Source organism: Arachis ipaensis, chromosome B3 (assembly GCF_059453495.1).
Source record: "Arachis ipaensis isolate K30076 ecotype BB chromosome B3, ASM5945349v1, whole genome shotgun sequence".
NCBI classification, from domain to species: domain Eukaryota; kingdom Viridiplantae; phylum Streptophyta; class Magnoliopsida; order Fabales; family Fabaceae; genus Arachis; species Arachis ipaensis.
In genome coordinates this window covers 147,599,764-147,621,023 of record NC_142438.1, presented here as the reverse complement: position 1 = coordinate 147,621,023, position 21,260 = coordinate 147,599,764, and the positions used below count along the sequence as shown (strand labels likewise).

At 36.9% G+C, this 21,260-nt stretch overlaps 5 protein-coding genes across 6 annotated transcripts in view; 2 read left to right on the top strand and 3 right to left on the bottom strand.

Annotated features, from left to right (window-relative positions):
* Positions 1 to 21,260, bottom strand: part of LOC107631953 (uncharacterized) — a 115,832-nt gene that overhangs the window by 49,665 nt on the left and 44,907 nt on the right. The gene's annotated exons all lie outside the window — the stretch shown is intronic.
* Positions 372 to 4,262, top strand: LOC107631952 (S-adenosyl-L-methionine-dependent tRNA 4-demethylwyosine synthase). The gene is given in 9 exon segments (XM_088508361.1): positions 372 to 1,430; positions 1,690 to 1,805; positions 2,212 to 2,387; positions 2,643 to 2,833; positions 2,918 to 3,004; positions 3,283 to 3,402; positions 3,404 to 3,437; positions 3,541 to 3,755; positions 3,841 to 4,262. Coding segments are annotated over 9 exon segments (1,941 nt in total). The 5' UTR covers positions 372 to 584; the 3' UTR covers positions 3,997 to 4,262.
* On the bottom strand, positions 4,395 to 8,649 carry LOC110270481 (uncharacterized). Of its 2 annotated transcripts, XR_015907261.1 has the most exons (4): positions 8,215 to 8,649; positions 7,975 to 8,132; positions 7,204 to 7,831; positions 4,395 to 4,527 (listed from the first exon to the last, which is right to left on the bottom strand). XR_015907261.1 is itself a non-coding variant. In XM_021120044.2 (3 exons), the coding sequence occupies exons 1-3, from the start codon at positions 8,287 to 8,289 to the stop codon at positions 7,738 to 7,740; spliced, it is 327 nt and encodes a 108-aa protein (XP_020975703.1). In that variant the 5' UTR covers positions 8,290 to 8,649; the 3' UTR covers positions 7,056 to 7,737. The 2 variants fall into 2 exon arrangements, 1 of the variants encoding a protein (XP_020975703.1); XM_021120044.2 differs by lacking the exon at positions 4,395 to 4,527 and having other exon boundaries at positions 7,056 to 7,831.
* LOC107633993 (uncharacterized) lies at positions 8,651 to 11,712 on the top strand. The gene is made up of 3 exons (XM_088508360.1): positions 8,651 to 10,096; positions 10,173 to 11,210; positions 11,308 to 11,712. Exons 1-3 carry the CDS (start codon positions 9,428 to 9,430, stop codon positions 11,512 to 11,514), a joined length of 1,914 nt encoding a protein of 637 aa, XP_088364486.1. The 5' UTR covers positions 8,651 to 9,427; the 3' UTR covers positions 11,515 to 11,712.
* LOC148572744 (7-deoxyloganetin glucosyltransferase-like) lies at positions 14,935 to 18,335 on the bottom strand. Its single transcript, XM_088507730.1, has 5 exons — positions 18,089 to 18,335; positions 17,232 to 18,002; positions 16,667 to 16,761; positions 16,105 to 16,117; positions 14,935 to 15,203 (listed from the first exon to the last, which is right to left on the bottom strand). The coding sequence occupies exons 1-5, from the start codon at positions 18,333 to 18,335 to the stop codon at positions 14,935 to 14,937; spliced, it is 1,395 nt and encodes a 464-aa protein (XP_088363856.1).

The window sequence follows — 21,260 nt, the reverse complement described above, 5'->3', positions numbered from 1 at the left end:
AAGTCCGTATCCACTCTTTCAAATCCCGTGTCCATTATTGTCCTATCGTAAAAGAATTTACACAAAAATATAAAAAACTGTCTTAGAGATAATGTGTTTTGTGTCCATGTCTCTGCTTCCAAACACATTTTAAACATGTACTATTCATGTCTCTGTCTCCTATCTCCAATAACAAACGCTACCTTAGTGACATTACCTGTTGACTAGTGAGCTAACCACTAGACCAACCCAACTTGGTTAAAAAGAAATTTATATTAAGAAAATAAAATTGGACACAAACAAAGAGGAAGTAGATTTATAGGAACAAATAATCTCATGGTGATTTAATTTATTTATTTATTTTTTGACAGAACTTTTTTTGTTGGTATTTGATTTTGTTTATGGTAAACTGAGCCCAAAACACAAGTCCCAAAAAACAATGAGCCAATTAAAGAGGAGCCCATAATGTATTGGGCCATCATGTTTAAATTAAAGCCCATTAATCATACAATTCGTTTCATGACGCCGTCTTCTTCTTCTTCTTCCCCATTCCTTTGTTTCAGTTTCACCACCGCGCGCTGCAAGAGAAAAAGGAAATACCTAAAATGCCCTCTGCATTGTCTTCTTTCCCAGCGCGTGTGACGCTACTCGCTCTCTTCTCCGCCACAACCTTCTACTTCCTCTACAAGTCTCGCCGCTTGCGCCACCTCAAAACCCTCACTCTCTCTTCAAAACACACTACACGTGGCAAAATCCTATTCGTTTCACAAACCGGAACTTCCGAAAACCTAGCACAGCGCCTCCACAATCTCTTAGCCTCAAACGGCGTCGTTTTCGACCTCGTAGATGCTCAGAGCTACGAGCCCGAAGACTTACCGAAAGAAACCCTAGTTCTCATCGTTGCTTCGACTTGGGAAGATGGGAATCCACCTTCTGGAGCACGTTTTTTTGCCACGTGGCTCGCGGAGAGCGTGAAGGATTTTAGGGTTGGGGCGTTGCTTCTGAAGGGTTGTAGGTTCGGGGTGTTTGGTGTGGGGAGTAGAGCTTATGGAGAGAGGTTCAATGCGGTGGCTAAGGGTTTTGTGAAGCAGATTAGGGATTTGGGTGGGAGTGAGGTTGTGCCTTTAGGGGAAGGTGATGTTGATGGTGGTGAATTGGATTTGGATTTTGAGAAGTGGTGTGAGAAGGTTGTTGGTTTTTTGAAAGGCAAGGTTTTGGAAAATGGGGTTAATGGTAATTTGGAGTGTGGGGTTTATGATTCTGAGGAGGAATCTGAAGGAGAGAGTGATTTGGAGGAAGAGGAAATTGTTGATCTTGAGGACATTGCTGGGAAGGTGCCACCAAGGAAGAAGACGGCAGCGGCAGCTGAGAGTAATGGTAATGGAAATGGAAAAGTGAATGGCCAAAGGGAAATGGTGACTCCAGTTATTAGAGCTAATTTAGAGAAGCAGGTATAATATCATCATTGTAATAGTATTGGTTTCAAATTGCAGATACAGTTGGTGTTGCTATGGTATTGTAACTACTACAATTGCTAAAAATTGCGGAATGTGATCTAAAAACCATTAGGTTGTACTTTATATAATGACATCTATGGATATAATGCCGTGCAGAAATTTGCTATTTGCAAATTATTGGTTTAGAGAAGCAAGCATATTAGACTTTAGAGTTTCATATATTGGTTTATTGATGTTCACTGTCAATTTGCAGGGGTATAAAATTATTGGTTCGCATAGCGGTGTTAAGATTTGTAGATGGACCAAGTCACAGCTTCGAGGACGGGGTGGTTGCTACAAGCATTCATTCTATGGTATTGAGAGCCATAGGTAAAGTAACTTGCCTTACTGTGCTCTTTTATTTGTTTTAGGTGCTGTTAGTTTCATTATGCTTGAGGTGCTACAACTTTTAGATTTCTTTTAGATGGCAACTATAGATATTTATTCACTACGTTAGTTTCATTATGCCTGAGCTTCATAGTTTTTATAATACTGCGCTCTGTAATGTAAGAGTAAATCTCATCACATTGTAGTGTATCAATAATTTAAAAAAAAATTAACAGAAAAGGAAGATAAGGTAATAAATAAATATATAGAAGAAAAACATGTGGTATATTATTGTTACTTTGGCATACTGTAGTAGCCTTACTTTTATTATCCAGTCATTGGTATTTTGGAATCATTTTCACTAAACATTTGCTTTTGGTTTTCCCTTTTTTTTTTTTTGAATGAATAGGTGCATGGAGGCAACCCCTAGCCTGGCCTGTGCAAATAAATGTGTTTTTTGTTGGAGACATCACACAAATCCGGTGGGAAAAAGTTGGCAATGGAAGATGGATGATCCAATAGAGATTGTAAATTCTGCAATAGAGATGCATTCAAATATGATTAAACAAATGAAAGGAGTTCCTGGTAAATTTATGTTTTTATGCTTGATAATTTCATAGTATGAAGCTATGTTGCTGATTGATGAACCCACACAGTTAGACAATAGAGCTGACAAAAAAGTTTCCTATTTCAATATTTTGCTAGAGGTTGCACTTTTATGCATGTAATGACTTCAGTTTTAGGACTCACCTCCAAATATATGCATGTGTGCTGTTGTGGTGGGAGAATCAATATCTTTGTCATCACTTAAATTGATCCACTCTACTTACTTTTTCGTAGGAGTTACCCTGGAGCGACTAAACGAAGGTCTTACACCACGACATTGTGCATTATCTCTTGTTGGGGAACCTATTATGTATCCAGAGATAAATACACTTGTGGATGAACTGCACAAAAGGAGAATTTCCACTTTTCTGGTGACAAATGCACAGTTTCCAGATAAAATAAAGTCAATGAAGCCTCTCACCCAGGTTTTGTGTAGCTTCCAGAGTTTCACATCTTAAAACATGCTTGTTATACGAGCCAAACTTAATTTTCTTGTTTGTGTCTTGCAGTTATATGTCAGTGTAGATGCTGCAACAAAAGACTCCTTGAAGGCAATTGATAGGCCACTCTTTGGAGATTTCTGGGAACGATTCATTGTGAGTCCATTTTAATTGTCAGTGAAAAACTGTGTGAAATTATATTCTGATAACAAATCATCACAGTAATCAATAACAATAAGCATAGGATGTAAAATGTGTAATTTCACTTACAGTTTTATAGAGATGTAGTTTTTCCACCTGATGTTGCCAAGCTCTGGTTTGGATTCAAATTGAGGATCCTTAGTATATGGTCCCTTTATCCTATATCATTTTATTTTATGTTGCCATTTGATATATTCTATGTTCTCTTGATCAACTGGTCTATTATGTGCCAGGATTCCTTGACAGCCCTCAAGGAAAAACATCAAAGAACTGTATACCGCTTGACATTGGTGAAAGGTTGGAACACTGAAGATGTTGATGCTTATTACAAGCTCTTTAGTATTGGAGAGCCTTGACTTTGTTGAAATCAAGGGAGTTACATATTTGGCTCGTATGCTTCTTCCTTCTCTTCTGTGCACCCTCTTTGCTCAAGATATCTTCTTGTGTGTCAAAAGCACCATTCAGTGACAATTATCTCTTGATTTTCTTTTGCAGCTCTGCCACATCAAAATTGACGATGGAAAATGTGCCTTGGCATGCTGATGTGAAAGCTTTTTCAGAGGCCCTTGCTCTGAAAAGCCAAGGGGAGTATGAAGTTGCTTGTGAACATGCTCATTCATGTTGTGTTCTCTTAGCAAAGACTAAGAAGTTCAAGATTGATGGCAAGTGGTATACATGGATAGACTACGATAAATTTCATGACCTGGTAGGTGTCTGTTTTCCTGGCTTTCCTGCTATGCTGAACCGACTTTGAGTTGTTATTTTATTTATGAAGCTTCATTTAAAATCAGGTGGCATCTGGAAGAACTTTTGACAGCACAGATTACATGACTGCTACACCTTCATGGGCTGTCTATGGAGCAGAGGAAGGTGGTTTCGATCCTGAACAATCAAGATATAGGAAAGAGAGACGACATCATAAATCAAGTCGCAATCAATCAGGTTAGAAAATTCGGGGAGCCCGTATACATAGGTTAACCAACCTTGGCAGTGTATTTAGCCTTAATACCTTAAATGTCACAATATAGAGTCCTGCACTAGTGATGTTTTTGAAATTGAGATTGGAATGATATGTTGAGCTTTCCCATTTTTGCCCGTTTTGATTTTCTCCACTCACTCATTTTCTTAGATTTCAATTTCATAAGTGATGTTTTTAGTTTTGATATATTACTATTATCACATATTAGTGGTAACCTATATCACTTGCAGTTAATGACTGTGTTTATGTCTTGTATCCAAATTTTACCACTTTGTATTCTTTGAAACCACATTGGTATAGAATGCTTTTTCAATAGTTTGCAAGTGCCATATGTTAGAAGTCAGATTTACCTTTTTCTCGCTAAAACATGCTTTCACACTGCACCATCTTTTCTGGGAATTTTCCTTAGTAGTCCCTATCAATAATTTAATTAATCTGCCATCTTAACCTTTAGCTCAAGACAAGTGTTAGTACCACTTTGTCTGATTTGTGTGCTAACCTACATAAATCAAGATTATTTTTGTAATTAGCTACAAATATAAATTATTTTGTCTTTTTTTTAGTATGCATAACAAAAACTACCCTCCCCAATTTAGGGCAGTAAATTCACGAGCACAAGCTCTCTTCCCATGTTTGAGTTGTTTGAATTTTTGAATTGTTTATAAGACTAATTTGTGTTGCCATTTATTTCTTCCTTTAATATTTTGGAAAAGGATTTGATTTTCATATTACATTAGTAAAAATAACTATTTTTCACATAAATAGTTATTAAAAAACAAATTTAAATCCTTTAAAGTGAGAAAATTGATAAAGTAGTAAAGTTAGGGGTTAATCACCGTTGATTTTGTAACTTAATGAAATGTGTATCCTACTATCTTAATTTAAGAGTGATTAACTCTTCATTTTTCCACTTTACTAATTTTTTACTTTGGAGGATCTTGATCCTTGAAAAATAGATAAAATTAGATGATTGTGATTTGTGAAAAATAGTTCATACTATTAGACAATCAAAATTAAATTCTTTGAAAACTGTAAAATGATTCAATTGGTAATCATACTGCTTTTAATTTTCACAGGATTGAGATTTTTTTTTTCTGTTTTTTGACTGAAACACACAAAATCTAAGAAGCATGTCTTTGTAAATGGTGGTCTATACTTAAACTCATTTATTAGTCATTCTCAATATAACGAGAGTGATAAAACAAGAAAAACAATATAGAAATGGAATGGACAGAATAAACCCTTGATGGAGGAAAAGTTTTAGTGCAATATTTATGGCCCTCGATGTACAAATTGCACGGTGGGCCATTTCTATCTAAAATTTATAGAAAAGTGGTCACTACTCTTTCACACGCTATGTTATATGCTTGTCTTTATTAACACAATCTATTGTGTCTATTTCTGATTTATTTGTTTAAGTAGTGCATGGAAATTGCAAACCTTACTAAACCTAGCGAAAGATACCATAAACTAGGACCAAATACATGACCTTGTGTAGCAAGCAATCATATTGACACTAGGTTTAAGCATTTGTGTAACATGAAACTATACAAGTAAACCAAGCTTTAGAAGATTTGCTCTTTTTCTCCAACCCGGGGTTTTACCGACCAGGGTGGGTTGCCGGCTACATTGGGCAATACAGCCAAAATGTCAGATGGATGTTACTTGGCTATGTCGGACAGTCTGATACGGGGCTGTCCGAATCTCCAGAAACTCGAAATGAGAGGCTGTTCCTTTTTCAGTGAGCGTGCACTAGCCATTGCTGCAAATCGCCTTCTCTTAGGTACTTGTGGGTGCAAGGCTATGGTGCCTCTTCTTCTGGACGCGATCTTTTGGCTATGGCTCGCCCCTTTTGGAATATCGAGTTGATTCCTTCTAGACACTTGGCGGTAAATAATAATCTGGAAATGCCAGTAATCATTGAGCATCCGGCTCACATTCTTGTAGAACTTCTTGCTCTATTTGCAGTATTAGGGTTTTCATTTTTCACTGCAGTTCCTAGACAATAGTCTTTTAGTAAGGTCGTCTTACCTTTTTTTTTTTGTGGTCAGATAGATTGGACAACCCCCAATGCTAGGTATCACAACACACTAACGCTACACACACCCACACAACACTAAAAGGCTCATATTCAACACTTGGCACATTCACCAAGATTTGAATCCGGGTGCAGCTACACACACCCACACAACACTAAAAGGCTCATATTCAACACTTGGCACATTCACCAAGATTTGAATCCGGGTGCAGCATATTAAAAGGCATATGGTTTTATTAATTGAGCTAGGGTTGTCTTCTTGTAATTTTAAAACTCTTTTACGGATCTACCAACTCAGTAATTCAGTTCTCTCTTAGCTGACGATGCTCAATTTTGTAAATAAGATGATGCAAGAGTTAATTTTTCCATTTGAACTCTTAATCAGACCTTTAATCTAATTTAATAAATAGAATACAAGATGTTATTATGTTACCTATGTATGATTTGGTTGACTATCTTGGATTTTGATTGGGTAAATAGAATATTCCGGCCAATAAGAATAAGACAAAAAGCTAGAATTTTGTTGGGAAATTTTGGAATTGAAACACTTATAATATATGACGACAAAGTTTTTACATCAGGTCTATAATAAGTTCAGATAATTGAAAATTTTGACACAAAAACAAAATAATTGAAATTTTGAATACGTTAATATTTTCTAATGAAAAGACTCCACTCATAAGACACTTATTTTTTACAAGATATATCATAAAATATTTAATCGTGTTTTATTTATTTATTTTTTTTTCATTTTTGGGTCAGAGAATATGTTCTAATTTAAATAGGTAAGTTTTTAATTTAAACTAAGAGAAGGTTTTTTTTTTTTGTTTTTGTTTTTTTGTTTTTTTTTTTTTAAAAGAGAGCTCGACACATTAAACGTAAATCTTATTACAGTAGAAAACTAAGAAAATAAACAAATAAAACAGAGACTAAAGTACTCAACAAAAGGTTACCATATTCTTTGAATACTTTTGACTTATAAAACACACAAAAAAAAAAATTATGAAAGCTCATGAGCTTTTGGTTTTTCAAATGTATCTTTTTATAGATGCTGTGGGATGTGACACTTCCAAAAATTTATTTGGTAAAGAATAGAATTGAGTGAAGAATGAAGATATTTATTAGATTTTCACTAACTTGATGATTCGGGACAACATCCTTGCAAGCTTCATGGCATTGATACTTGCTCAACTGCTTATCCACTTCAGAAGATGACTTATTCTCTGTAGAAAACTAGAAATCATTGCATTTGAACAATGAATGCCACACGAATCCAAGCCTTGCGTTTCTAAATCAGTACCTGCTTTACTGCAATTTGTGGAAGTTACACTTGATGTCAATAATTTTAAAGCTTAGTGCATGCACTCCGTTTGGTGCAGAAGGATTATGGAATGAAAACAGGGGAAATGCAGAGGAATTGATTATCGACCGGTTGGATCATTCAGGTAGTGAAAAGCCTATCATTTATCCTTAATACTTTGCTTTAAATTCCAAACTTGATTTGTCAACACTCATCAGATTTGAGGTAGGTTACATCTCCTTAACAACTTATTAGAAGAGATAAATACGCTAAACACAAGGCACTTTTTTATGCGGCAAAGTTAAAAGAGAGAGGGATTAAAAGCGGGACGGGAGGGGTGCGGAATTTGCATATCCATATCCAATTCCATTTCAATGATTCCTAATGGTATCATAATTCGACGGCGCCATGAACAACAATGATCGGGAGTTGTTGAACCAGGACGCCATCATTTTAGCCAGGAATCTACATTTCAAAAAAGTACTGATAGAATCATATAATTTACAGATCATTCAAGCATTAAAATCAAAGAGTATAGAAGGAGAAGCTGAACCAATACCGAGGGACGTTCTCGATTGGATGGAAGAGATGCAGAATTGTAGACTTACTTGGGTCTCCAGGGAGGCAAACAACCTGGCGCATACTGCGGCAACATTGGAGTCGGACGGAAAATTGAGGAGAAATTGGAGTAGATACCTTCCAAGTGAGCTGCGTGAGATACTACGGGATGAGACTCCTCAAACAAACAGATTGGGCTTTTATCCCTCTGCAGAATCGGCGAGATATAATTCAGGGCTAGAGCAGCAAAGAAGCAGGAACGACCACAATCATCCCCATGAACAACTTACATCGGAAATTGAAGTGGCTGACATGAACATTCCAAAGCAAATTATCCCTGTCTCAACTTTAGCAAGTAGCTCCATGACACAAGGTAGCACACCCAGAAGAACCAAACCCGATAAGGAAGAGGGAGAAACGCGTGCGAATCCTTCCTCTTATTCTAGGGTCAATGGCGCGGGACCACAGCAACCGTAAGAGTCACCGATGGTGGCTTCAGATTACAACTAAAGGAGGATATCATAGACTTTCATTTGGAGCCGTGGATAGCACCAAGTCAAGCCATGTCTCGTCGATAAAGGAAAGTGAACTTCCCTTTCTTGGATCCAAGAAAATTCTCTCAGGTCAGTGTAGTTGATCTCTTCTCAAATTGGGTTTCATAGTACCAATATCCAAGGACTAGGAGTAAAAACAACAATTTTGGTTGAAGTTCCGATTGACAGTATCAGCGACGAAGGTTCCGATATAGTTAAATTAGTTCTAAGTTTAGCATTTTTGGTGGGAGCCTATTCTGTCGACAAGGCATCAGGCGCTAACAATATGGCCATTAAGATAAAAAAGATTGTGATAGGCAGTTGCAGCATGTGAGAAAGTATAGGGAGCCAATGACCTAAGCGTACAATGTGTACAATGAAGGTTTAGAAAGTATTAGAGATATTATTATTAGTGTTACATTATCCTGTCAAGTTACGCTTTTGGGATGAGTGGTTTCAGGACATGGTATAAGAATTCCAGATCCGGAAGGTCAAGGGTTCAAACCTTAGTGAATCCAAAATTAGCTTTTTATAACATAAGATGTTTATTATCCCTGGTATTCGGATGGTTACTCGCAGCATGTATAGGGTTTTAGTTTTTTTTGGATAAATCCAAGTATTGGGAGGGAGAGAGAATACGCTGTACTATTTTAAATTTTATTGGGCGGGTTGTTTTGAGTAGGGCCTATTTCAGGCCTTGTCCATGACAAAAAAAAAAAAAAAGAAGAGAAAGAGTAAGTCGTCGAAAGAGACGCTCAACACAAGGCACTTTTTTATGCGGCAAAGTTAAAAGAGAGAATAAATTGGAGGTTTTTTTTATCTTATTCAAATTTTAATTTTTATAATTTAAAAAATAAAAAATAAAAAATCCCCGAATAGGTTAAAAGGGGAGAGGAGGAGTGGGGAATTTGCAAATCCAAACCCAATTCCAATTCAGGGATTCCTAATCGTATCACAATTCGACGCCGCCATGAACAACGATGATCGGGTGCTGTCAATCCCACTGAAGAAGACTGATCCGGTGGAGCTATACCAGCCGTTACGTAAGTTGGTAGCCTCAAAATACTCGGAGGGCGATGCACAAAAGGTTGAAAGCGTTCTCGAAACCCTAAACAAATGCCGCCGGGACATGGTGGAGCCTAGAGCGGACCTTTCCCTTCCCATGCAACTTGACTGCCTCCTCCACTACTTTAAATGCCTTTCCATGGTTGCGAGACTCTTCACCTCTCTCTCCTCCGACGCCGACCCCATTCTCTTTGTCTGGTACGACGCCTTCAACCCTGATCATCAGGATGGGGTCTCCTCGCAGCGCAGCGCCATCCAATTGGAGAAGGCCGCTGTTGTCTTCAACCTCGGAGCCATCTACAGCCAGATTGCTGCCTCTTGCGACCGTACCACCGCCCTTGGCCGTCACCTTGCAATGGAAGCCTTCAAAGTTGCCGCCAATTTCTTCCGCCAACTCTGGCAGGTTTTTGCCAAGGACGTGGTCGCCACCCTCGATTTGACTCTCGTCTTCGCGGAGTTTCTGCACCTCCTCTTCTCCGCTCAGGCTTCCGAGCTGGAATTACGGGAAGAACTCAACAACAACGACGCCAGTTACGCTCTCCAACAACACCGATGTGCCCTATTGTTTAGATCGGTGAGTCTTCACTCTTGATTGATTTTACATTTATTCTTCATTCTAATGATGATGAATTGATGATGATGATGTTTAGGTTTCTGAGCTTTATCGTAGAGCATATGAACTGATACCTACTGATTCGGCTGCACGGAAACATGTCGACTCTTTTGACCAAACCTGGGTAACTCATCTTTACCAGAAGGCGACCTTCTTTGAGGCGGAGGCTAGTCAGAGGCAATCATCCATCCTACCCAAATCCGAGCGACCTCGTAAATTCAGATCGGTCACATCTTGTGCTCTTGATCATGATGCAGAATGTGTCCCTGAGATATTAGTTAGAGGGATTTGCTGCAGGGTACGCAAGGTGCTATACGAAGATCGAAAACAAACGTACATTGACCTCAACCTCTCGGAGTACAATCCTTTCAAGATGATGAAGTATGGAAAGCTGGTGGCTTACCCATGGGACATGCCTCCTCCTTATCCAACAGATTCGGCAATCCTCTCATCTTCCTTGTCTTCTTCGTCATCAGATATTCTTGCATTCATTCCTTTGAAGAAGAGTGAGCCCTTGAATCTCTATGAGTCCCTGCGCAGTTACTTTGTCCTCAAATACTCTGAGAGTGTGGCAGAGAGAGTAGATGGCCTTCTGGAAATGCTACACAAATTGCGCAATGAGATGCTGCGTGATGACCTTTCGCTACCCCTTCGCCGTGACTGCCTCATGCGTTATTACAAATGCCTTTGCATGATTGAGCCTTTCTTCCCTATGAATGCCTCACCCAACCCACCTATCTTTGTTTGGTACAATGCCATCAACCCTCAACAGCACTCTTCTCAGCATAACATCCATTTGGAGAAGGCCTCTGTTCTCTTCAACCTGGCAGCCATCTGCACCCACATTGCTCTCTCCTGCGATCTCACCACCGTCCAAGGCCGTCGCCTTGCCATGGACGCCAAAAAGGATGCTACGTATTGGTTCTATCTAATGTCCATGTTTGAGTCTCGCAAGGCATCTGGCACGATTGACGTGTCACGACACTACTTCCATGTCCTAGATTTTCAGTTTCACCACTTGGAATTGATGTTTCGTGTTCCCCAACCTCATGAACCATCATTATCTGGATATCCTGTATGTATGATCATCTACCGTTTCAGTTGATCTTTTCTTAGTACAATTGATTGATGTCAATCTTGATTTGTTAAATTGTTTGATTGAGATGATGCAGGTTTCAGCTTATTATCCGTCGACATCTGGGCCTCCTTTAGCTTATGATCCATCGAGTGATGTCACTCAACAATTTGTTTTAGGGTATTCTACTGCTCACTCCCTGCTTCAACGGGTATGTCGAGCAGCACCATGCTTGGACCTTCTCTCTGAGGTTAGCCCCGTCAAGATTAAGGATGGAAATCTTGTGGCCAATGCCGCAACCTGAGGCACCAAATTTGGCATTGGAGAACTTGAGCTTTTAGAACATTACCGTAGAGGAAAATTCTAGGAATTAACTAATTTACTTTTTTAAATTGGATGTTGGAACTTTGTTGGTTGATACTAGAACTCTTCTTGTGAAATATTATCCTCGTGATTTTGTTTGTTGATGCATGAATATATATTCCTTCCTATTCATCACCAATTTGTAGTGATTTGTATGCCTCTGATCTGATCTCGTAGCTATTGCTAGTTATTGTTGCTTATTGGGAAATTGAACTTATTATTCAGTGTTTCCGATTTCCATCAAGGCCTAATAATTTTAAACAAGCGAATAATATTGTTTTATCTAGAATATTCTTATTGTTTGGTGAATAAATTGTTAGAATGTAAATCGATCGCTAGAATGAAAATGGAGAAATACTAACCTATACAACTAAACTAACTGATCAGTTACATTCAATTATATATAAACATAACTATCGATAAAAGAAAATTTACCTACATAATAAATCATGTATTAACTTAGTGTTTTTTTTTTTTTTTTTTTTTTTTTTACCAAAGATAGGAGACTCGAATTCGTAACCTCTTAATTGAGTATGGGGAGACTATGTCATTTAAGTTATTACTCATTGGCAACTTTGTGTTTGTTTTACTTTTTGTTTTAGAATATTTTAAATTGAATAATTCATATGGATATAGCAATTTATATTTTATTGAAACAAATTTATTCTATTTAAAGTGTACTCTAATAATATTTAGAGTCATTTTATCGAACTAAAATTATTTTTAGAGAGTCAAAATATCATTTCTTTTTCAAATCATTTTAATTAGTTATGTATTCGAGATCGTTTTATCAAACTAGGCTTTTTAGATTATATACGAATCATACTCATATAAAAACAGATTATTAGATATGCATTTATTTAAAAAACATAAATTGACAAATATTTCAAATTTGATAAACAAAAGTAGAAAATAAATTCTTCAATACTAAAAGGGCCAGCATTAAGGGTTATTAACAACTCTATCTCTTTTTACCCAGGTTTCTTAAACAACTGGCAAAATTCAATTAACATGCACCGTAAAACTTTTTTTTTTAAGTAATGGTTAAAAAAACAAAAAATTACCATCTTTTGAGCAAAATGTGGGACTTTTTTTCAATTAGAACTTTAGAAGTGAAATAATAGCACGATCTGCAAAATGACTTTTTGTACCTAAAATAATATTTCACCATTATAATTTTATTCGTAGTTATAAAAACTGAACCGAACCTGCTAGTTTGACAAAAAAATCGGTGAACCGAACCCTAAGTCGGTTCTAAAATGCCTAAGCTAAGTTTCAAATCAAGAGTCTTTGAATACAACACCTCCTAATTGTGACTCAATCATCATGCTTCTTATCATTATATGTGACAAATACTAATTATATAATGAACAATGTGCAAAAGAGCCCCTACCAGCATCTATCGAAGAAGCTCTTGCCACCCTACACTAGAGAGTAGCAATGGAAGAAGAATACTCAACCCACCTGGCGTTTGGTGGATCCGCCGACTCACTCAGCTCCCATAGGTTGTAATGGGTGTTCAGAGTGAAAAGAAATCATGACGGTAGCATCCAGAAATACAAGGCCAAGCTTGTGGCAAAGGGGTTTCACCAAAAGCAAAGGGTCGATTATGACCAAATATTCAGCCCATTGAATGGTTAGGCCTTCAATGGTCAGGGTCATGTTGAGCATTTCACTTGCAAAAGGGTGAAAAATTTGTCCGTTCGACTTCAACAATGCGTTCTTAAATGGTGACCTCTATGAAAAAGTTTTTATGAAACAACTAGAGGGCTTTGTATCCCCTAACAGTCTGCAAGTTTGCAAGCTCCAAAGATCTCTCTATGGACTCAAACAAGCTCCAAGGGCGTGGTTTACAAAACTAAGTGTTGCCCTTTATCAATCTGGCTTCACAAGCACAAAATCTTATGTGTCCCTGTTCACAAAGCTCACAGCAACCTCTGCCACCTACATCCTTGTCTATGTGGATGACATTTTAGTAACTGGTACCTCTGAAAGTAAAATTGCAGCAATTATGGCACAACTACACAACACATTCTCCTTAAAAGATCTTGGTGAAGTACACTATTTCCTTGGAATTGAAATTTGCAAAAGCTCCACAGGGACTGTCACACTGAAGCAGACCAAATACATTAAGGAACTTCTAAAGAAAGCTGATATGAACAATGCAAAATCAATACCAACCCCTATGACCTCATCCCTAAAACTCTCTGCCTTTGGCGACACTGCCTTCAACAACCCCACACTATACAGATCCATTGTTGGTGGCCTTCAGTATGCCACAATCACCAGACTAAAAATCTCTTTCTCTGTGAACAAAGTAGCTCAATTTCTTCACAACTCTCTTGAATCCCACTAGAAAGCTGTAAAGCGATTCTCAAGTATCTAGCAGGCACCTTACAACATGGGCTAAGGTTCAACAAGTTCACCAACTTCATAATATATGGGTTTTGTGACTCTGATTGGGCCAGTGATGTTGATGACCGGAAGTCGACAAATGGTTATGCAATTTACCTGGGTTCAAACTTAGTGTCCTGGGCAAGTAGAAAACAAATTGCAGTCTCAAAAAGCAGCACTGAAGCAGAATTCAGAGGCATCTTAGATGCAGTAACTGAGATTATCTGGCTACAAAATTTGCTGGGTGAAATCGAAGTCCCTTGTTCTACCAAACCCATAGTCTATTGTGACAATCAAAGTACTGTTTTATTGTCACCCAACCCAATCCTACACAATAAATCCAAATATTTTGCACTAAGTCAGTCCTTTGTTAGAGATTATGTCACAAAAAAAAAAATTTTGTGCAACATATCCTAGCTCGGGATCAATTGGCAGATACACTGACAAAGCCTCTTTCAGCAGCAGCTTTCCTCAAGTTCAGGGACTTGTTAAGAGTGTTTGAAGCAGAACTTTAATGCAACTACTTAGAGCAACAACAGCTGAGCAACCCTTGGTTTCAGGAGGCAGTAAATGTGCACAAGTAAACCACTCTAGAGAACAAAAGCAGTTAGAAAAGTGTTAAGCTGCCAATGATAGCTCAGCAGTTAGTTAAAAATTCAGTTAGTTACACCAGAAAAATTCTCTGGTATGGATCATATGAAACATCCATACATATGGATTTGTTGTGGCAGTTAGCATGTTGCGATGCATAGCTTCCTTCCTCTGTGGTACATAGAGAATTGCGCACCTAAAAGACTGGCAGCGCGGGTTGTAGCAGGTCGTAGTAGATGGTTAGCAGAGCATGTCGACGGTATACATTAGGAAGATTAATGTGTGTGTGTGATTATGATTTTTTGGAAAGTGGGCTAAAATTATTTGGACTTGTAATTGTTTGAGCTTCTTTAGGGTTCATGGGATTTTTGGTTTCTTATAATAGTCTGAGGAAAAGGAAATGTGATGAAAGAAAAAAAAGCGTTATGAGATTGGTTTCTCCCGTCTTTGCGTTTGACTCCGATTGATGTTCCTCGTGTTGGTCAGTATTCGCTTTCTTATTGGCCTTTTGCTCGTCGTTATCCTGTATGGCCTCCAGAAGCTCAGCCATTCGTTGGTTTTCCGCTAACAAGGCGGCATTTGCCGCCAACAGGTCGGCATTGTTTGGATTGGTCGAGGGTGTTGCCGAGCGATCCGTCATGGTTCCTGAAAAAAGAAAAAAGGGAAGAGGAAATATGGGGCCAATGTAGTGCTGTTAGCTCGAAAAAATAATCAGAAAACAAAGTGAGGCGCTTGGCCCCATGGTGGGCGCCAATGTTCCGGCAAGGACACACGTCTCCGCGTTATAGGTCGGATTCTGCCTGCTGTTGGGAGGAGAGACCTGGTCGGCAGCGGGAAATGCCTTGCTTGAACACAAACCGAGAGGGGTACCTGCAAAAAGGACTCCGACGCTCAAGTTAGAGGAGAGTAAAAAATATCAATATTCAAATATGAGCGTGAGATGTAAGTATTGAGGTGTTGCTACTTGAGCTGAGGTTCATTGGTTTAGAGGTTTCCGCTTTATAGGTCTATGGGCGGTTTCCATTAGATGATTTGCTGGAGTGAATCTCGGCTTATACCGAGATTCTTGGTGATTATTATTGTAACGTGATTATCTGTTAGTTACTTGTTTGACGTAGCTAGTGTTATCTGAAATATAGGTTGGTAGTTCCGATTTATAGGATACGGTACAAGACCTGTATAATTTTTTACATTTTTTTAGTTTACATAAAATGTTTTTAAACTTTATAATGTTTTCTGTAAATATTATTATTATTATTATTATTATTATTATTATTATTATTATTATTATGTTTTAATGAGCAGTAATTATTTATTTATCAATTGTATGATAATCACATGCTCGTCTATATATATATATATATATATATATATATATATGTTTTTTCACGTGATTTTCAGCTTTCGTAACTAATCTGATATCATTATAATATAGATTTTGCTATTAAAAATCATTAATCTCGTACCAATTATTAGTTTTATTACAATAATACTGTTAATAATTCATGTCAAATTTAATCATAATTTTTACATAATTAAGACTTACCATTTATCATTTTCTATTTAAAGAATAAATAGATAATAAAAATAGATCTTCTCAATTATTTTATGAAGTGTGATATTTTATTTTATATTCTTTAAGTGAAATAAAAAAATTAAAAATATTAAATAATATAAAATTATACTTTACAAAAAAATAAAAATATCTATTTTTCTATAATTAACAACCTAACTAATACTTAACTAATCTTTACCTAATTCTTTTAGGAATAAAATGTGCTTTATTTTCTACCCTTTTGATCATTTTCATGTCGCTAATGCTCGCCATAAGAGTGGCATATTCCATAATGAGTTAATAGTCAATTTCGTTCCCGAAAGTGTCCTCGATCTCCATTTTCATTCCCGAAAGTCAAAATTAATCAAAAAGTCCTCGAAAGATACCCGTGTTGATCACGTTCGTCCTTCCGTCTTCTCGGTTGATGAGATGGCAAACGGCCGCTTACGTGGCACGTTAACTGCCAAGCTGGCCAACGCCAGGGTGTAGGATGTTGTTGCTGACAAGATAAGTTTCGTTTAAGCCATCAAATTAGTCCTTCGAGTTTATAAACCTTAATTTCTTTCCCTTTTTGCCCCTCCATGAGTTCCCTCACAAGCCCCTCAACCTGCTCTCTCTTAACATCACACTCAATTATGGGTGGCAACACTACCCGAACCTGCGGGTACCCACCCCGCCCCTACCCGCTCGGGGCGGGTAATTACCTGCCCCCGCACCGGGGCGGGTTTTAACGGGGCGGGTTCTAGTGCGGGTAGGGGCGGGTTCGGTTAAACCCGCCCCTACCCGCCCCGGTATATATAATATATATATAAATATATATATTTTTAATATATAATATATGTAACATATATAAAATAATTAGTAAAATGATTAATAATATTATATCATATATAAATTTTTACTTTAATTTATGTTATGTATGTAAATGGTGGTTATATAATTTTTAAAATTTTATTTTATTTGTTAGATTTAAAAATTATAGGGGCGGGGCGGGTTAGGGTTTAACATTTTACTACCCGCGGGTAGGGCGGGACGGGTTTTATGCGGGTTTTTTGTCAGGCGGGACGGGGTCGGGTAGAGCAAAAACCCGCCCCTACCCGCTCCGTTGCCACCCCTACACTCAATCTCCATCCCAATCCCCCATTTCTTGCATGCATAGAAGCTGTTTGTTTGTTGTTCTGCAAAGAAAGGCCAACATGCCATTGGAACTCCCTCACATATGCTCTCCAATGTTGAGTTCCACCCACAATGTGTTAGAAATCCGCCAATTGATGCATGACACAGAACTTTCTCTTGTTGGCACCACCCCAATACCAATCCCCTCTCACATCTTTCAATCACATTCACATATTCATCACTTAATTTCCTATCACCATTATTATTATTATCATGCACAAGATTAGGCCTTATGACCCACAAGAAATGGTACTTGTTATTAATCAAACCCCAAGCAAATTCACTTAGTTGCTTTGGTGTCATAATCACTAAGCTACCATAGTTCACATACACAACAGAACCTCTGTCTCTTTTATCCAACCATTCCAAGCATTTGTTGTCTTCCTTCCACAGATTCAGATCAATCGACTCCAATTGAGTATTTGAGTTTGAGAGCTGTTTGAATAGCATTGATAATGGACCAATGGAGTAGACATTGGAGTATTTGGCTCTGATGGCATCCAAAACCTCTGATTCTAAGTCTTCAAAGGTGTTAAGGATAACCCCTTTGGCATGCATAGCAGTGTTCACTTTTACTATGTTGTAATTGAACATTACATCAGAAGGATTAGTAGTCCTAAGAAATGTGGGAAAGTCTTTTAGTCTTGCTCCTTTCATTGCTGGAATCCAATCAACTTCAGTATCAAGATATCCATCAAGCAGATTCTTCTCATCTGAAAAGAATAAATTTTTATTTTATTCTATTAAAAAATTGTATGATACAAATAAAAACTTGTCAAAATATAATACAAGAGAGTACCTTTCAATGGGAAATAACCTCTTTTCCGAATCTCTTCAAAGTTAATGTATCCCAGCATGCCACAGGCACTGGGAGTGAAAAACACAAAGTGAGGGATGTGGAACTCTTGAGCAACTTTCAAAGTGAACCACATAGCACCATCAGAAACTATGCAAGTAACAGGAGGCACATCATCATGGTTTGGAGAAACAAGGCTTGCAATGAGTTTTCTGAAAGAACACAAGCCTTCAACAGAGAATAAGAACATGAAAAACTCTAACTTCAGCTTCCACAGTGCCCAACTTTCATGCCACCTTCACCCTCCATTCATCATACTCACCTTCAACCTCCATATCAGCTCCTGCATCTTTCTTTGTACCACACACACCCACTGCTTCAAATTCATCATCATCAACCCACTTAAAATAATTGCAGTGACTACCCTTATGTAATTTCATATGGGAGTAAACAAAAAAAATCAGAGAACACCCAACAGAGGATAAGAACATGAAAAAGCTTTAACTTCCTTTACCATCACTCACCCGGTACCTTGGACATGCATGGAACAATCTATTCGGATTCTCCGCTGTCCCAGATTTCTTAATCACAGTTTTCAGCCCACAGAAACATGATCCATCATGAGCATTCACCCTCCTCCTTCGCATCGAAACACTGGATCCATGACTGTCGTGCGATGCATGTGACAAACCGCCACCACAACCACCATCTCCTCTCTCCATCCACGCAGCCAGCCAGGGATTACGCCTCCTAGTTACCTCTACTACCACCGAAAGTGATCACCTCGAAGTATTTATCGTTCGTTTTGGAATTAGGGTTTATAAACTCGAAGGACTAATTTGATGGCTTAAACGAAACTTATCTTGTCAGCAACAACATCCTACACCCTGGCGTTGGCCAGCTTGGCAGTTAACGTGCCACGTAAGCAGCCGTTTGCCATCTCATCAACCGAGAAGACGGAAGGACGAACGTGATCAACACCGGTATCTTTCGAGGACGTTTTTGATTAATTTTAACTTTCGGGGATGAAAATGGAGATCGAGGACACTTTCGGGGACGAAATTGACTATTAACTCATTCCATAATATTGGTTCCATGAATCATATCACATTATTTCCGTGGACAAGAAAAAAAGGGGTCCACCCTACACCCTCATCAAAGGAGATAGTGATGAGATCCTCTATGCGGAGGCTAAATCAAAAACCAAAGCCTATTATATAATCGTGTTTATTTGGATGTTATTAAATTAATAATTTTTTTTAGAGTAAAGTATCGTTTTTGTCTCAACGTTTGGGGTAAATTCTATTTGTGTCTCTAACGTTTAAATCGTCCTATTTGTATCCTTAACGTTTGTAAAAGTGATTCAATGTTATCATGCCGTCAATTACACATCATGAGCGCTTTAGTTTGAGTTTTAAAAATCTCTTCTTGAAGTTAGAATACAAATGTCTGGGATAGAATCGATGATCTACTCCAAAAAATAGCTCATCAAATGTTGAAACTAATTCCTACAACATTTACATAATTCACTTTTCTAGGGACATAATTGAATCTAAACACAAATAGTGGGTATAATATTAAAATCTACCACATTCAAGTGAAACCTAATTGAGAATGAATACATTCAAGTGAGAATAATTGAAAAATATAATCCGATTTGTTAGTATAATTGATAGTAGGATAACATTGAATCACTTTTATAAACGTTAAAGATACAAATAGAACGATTTAAATGTTAGGGATACAAATATGACTTACCCCAAATATTGAGGACAAAAACAATACTTAACTCTTTTTTTTAATAAATTTTTTTTAGTACATTTGAAAAATTTTAAAAAGTATTTGAAAAGTTATAATTTATATTTTTAAAAAAATATTTTTTATATTATTATATTTAAATATAAGTAATAAAAATATTCTTTTATATAAAATATTTAAATATAAAATTATTTTTATTCTTTTAAAATATATTTTTTAAAATAATTAAAAAATATATATTTTAAAGTTTACTCAAACAAATCTATTGTGCCATGACACCATATCGACACGTGGTGCCGATCTACCATAGGTTGTCTCCACTGCATACGAAAACGTTTTGTGTTCGCATGGGACCAAACCAAAGTTGGTTTCTTCGACCATGAAATGATCAAAGAGATGTTCTTGAAATCATGTAGTGGAGGATTTGATGTTGTTGAGTTGAATCCATCCATATGTTGTGTGGTATAGGAGGTTAAATATAGAGTGATCAAACCCGGTATGTGGTAATTCTTTTGAAGGATTATTAGGTTTCAAACAAAAAAATTACTCCTTTTTATTTTTAATATTTAAATTTGTGAGACTGATTAGTTTTTTTGTCAATAATTTTTTTTTAAAACATATTTATATGACACGTTAATCACTAATATGTTCTCTATTTAATTTTTATAAATAAAAATAGTTTAAAAATCATTAATATTTTTTAGTTTTACACAATAAATTTAGCTAATGTATTTGAAAAAGGATAATAAAAAATAAAAATAAAAACTAAACGACCAAGATAATTATTCTTAAAAGACAACAAAGACTCCCAATAAAAAAGAATTTATTAATCGTAGTTGATTCTCAATAGATAAATCAATCATTTAATATGCTATATAGGCTTACTCCGTTAATACAACTAGAAAATATTGACAAAGGAGCTAACTAGTCTCATCAAAATAAAGATCATAAATTGAAAAATGTATTTTTTTTAATTGATGACCTCGTTGTCTTTTGAAATAATTGTCAAGAGCCATTTAATTTTTTTTTTCTCTTAAACATGTCAAGGGATGAAAAATAGGCTTTTAACACCATTCTTAGATAGATATCCCTAATTAATTACTTTTGGTTTTCTGGGATTGCTTATTAATTACGTTTATCATATATAACCAAATATGTCATCATAAGGGATCAAGGTCTTATTATATAAATAACAATAGTATTAGAGACACAGTCATATGATGCTGATCTAAATATCCAGCAGACATCATAGAATAGGTTATATAATGTTTACATATCCATTGACATAACAAAAAAAATGCAAAATTTTTCAGCTTCTTAACCTGTGTTTTGCATGCCAGCAGCAATACCCTTCATTGTCAAGATAAGTGTGTCCTCCAAACCAGGAGCATACTCACTTTTTGAGTTGAGTTTCACA

Excerpts from the sequence above, each read along its gene's own strand:
- LOC110270481 (XM_021120044.2), bottom strand. The coding sequence starts at position 8,289 with ATGGAGCTACTTGCTAAAGTTGAGACAGGGATAATTTGCTTTGGAATG. Across the intron at positions 8,133-8,214 it reads CAGCCACTTCAATTTCCGAT|AGGGATAAAAGCCCAATCTG; the intron begins GTAAGTTGTTCA and ends CCGATTCTGCAG. Across the intron at positions 7,832-7,974 it reads TTGCCTCCCTGGAGACCCAA|ATTCCTGGCTAAAATGATGG; the intron begins GTAAGTCTACAA and ends TTTGAAATGTAG.
- LOC148572744 (XM_088507730.1), bottom strand. The coding sequence starts at position 18,335 with ATGTTCTTATTCTCTGTTGAAGGCTTGTGTTCTTTCAGAAAACTCATT. Across the intron at positions 18,003-18,088 it reads AGGTTATTTCCCATTGAAAG|ATGAGAAGAATCTGCTTGAT; the intron begins GTACTCTCTTGT and ends TATTCTTTTCAG. Across the intron at positions 16,762-17,231 it reads GATTGGGATGGAGATTGAGT|TGTTGCCACCCATAATTGAG; the intron begins GTAGGGGTGGCA and ends AGGTTCGGGTAG.
- LOC107633993 (XM_088508360.1), top strand. The coding sequence starts at position 9,428 with ATGAACAACGATGATCGGGTGCTGTCAATCCCACTGAAGAAGACTGAT. Across the intron at positions 10,097-10,172 it reads GTGCCCTATTGTTTAGATCG|GTTTCTGAGCTTTATCGTAG; the intron begins GTGAGTCTTCAC and ends GATGATGTTTAG. Across the intron at positions 11,211-11,307 it reads CATCATTATCTGGATATCCT|GTTTCAGCTTATTATCCGTC; the intron begins GTATGTATGATC and ends GAGATGATGCAG.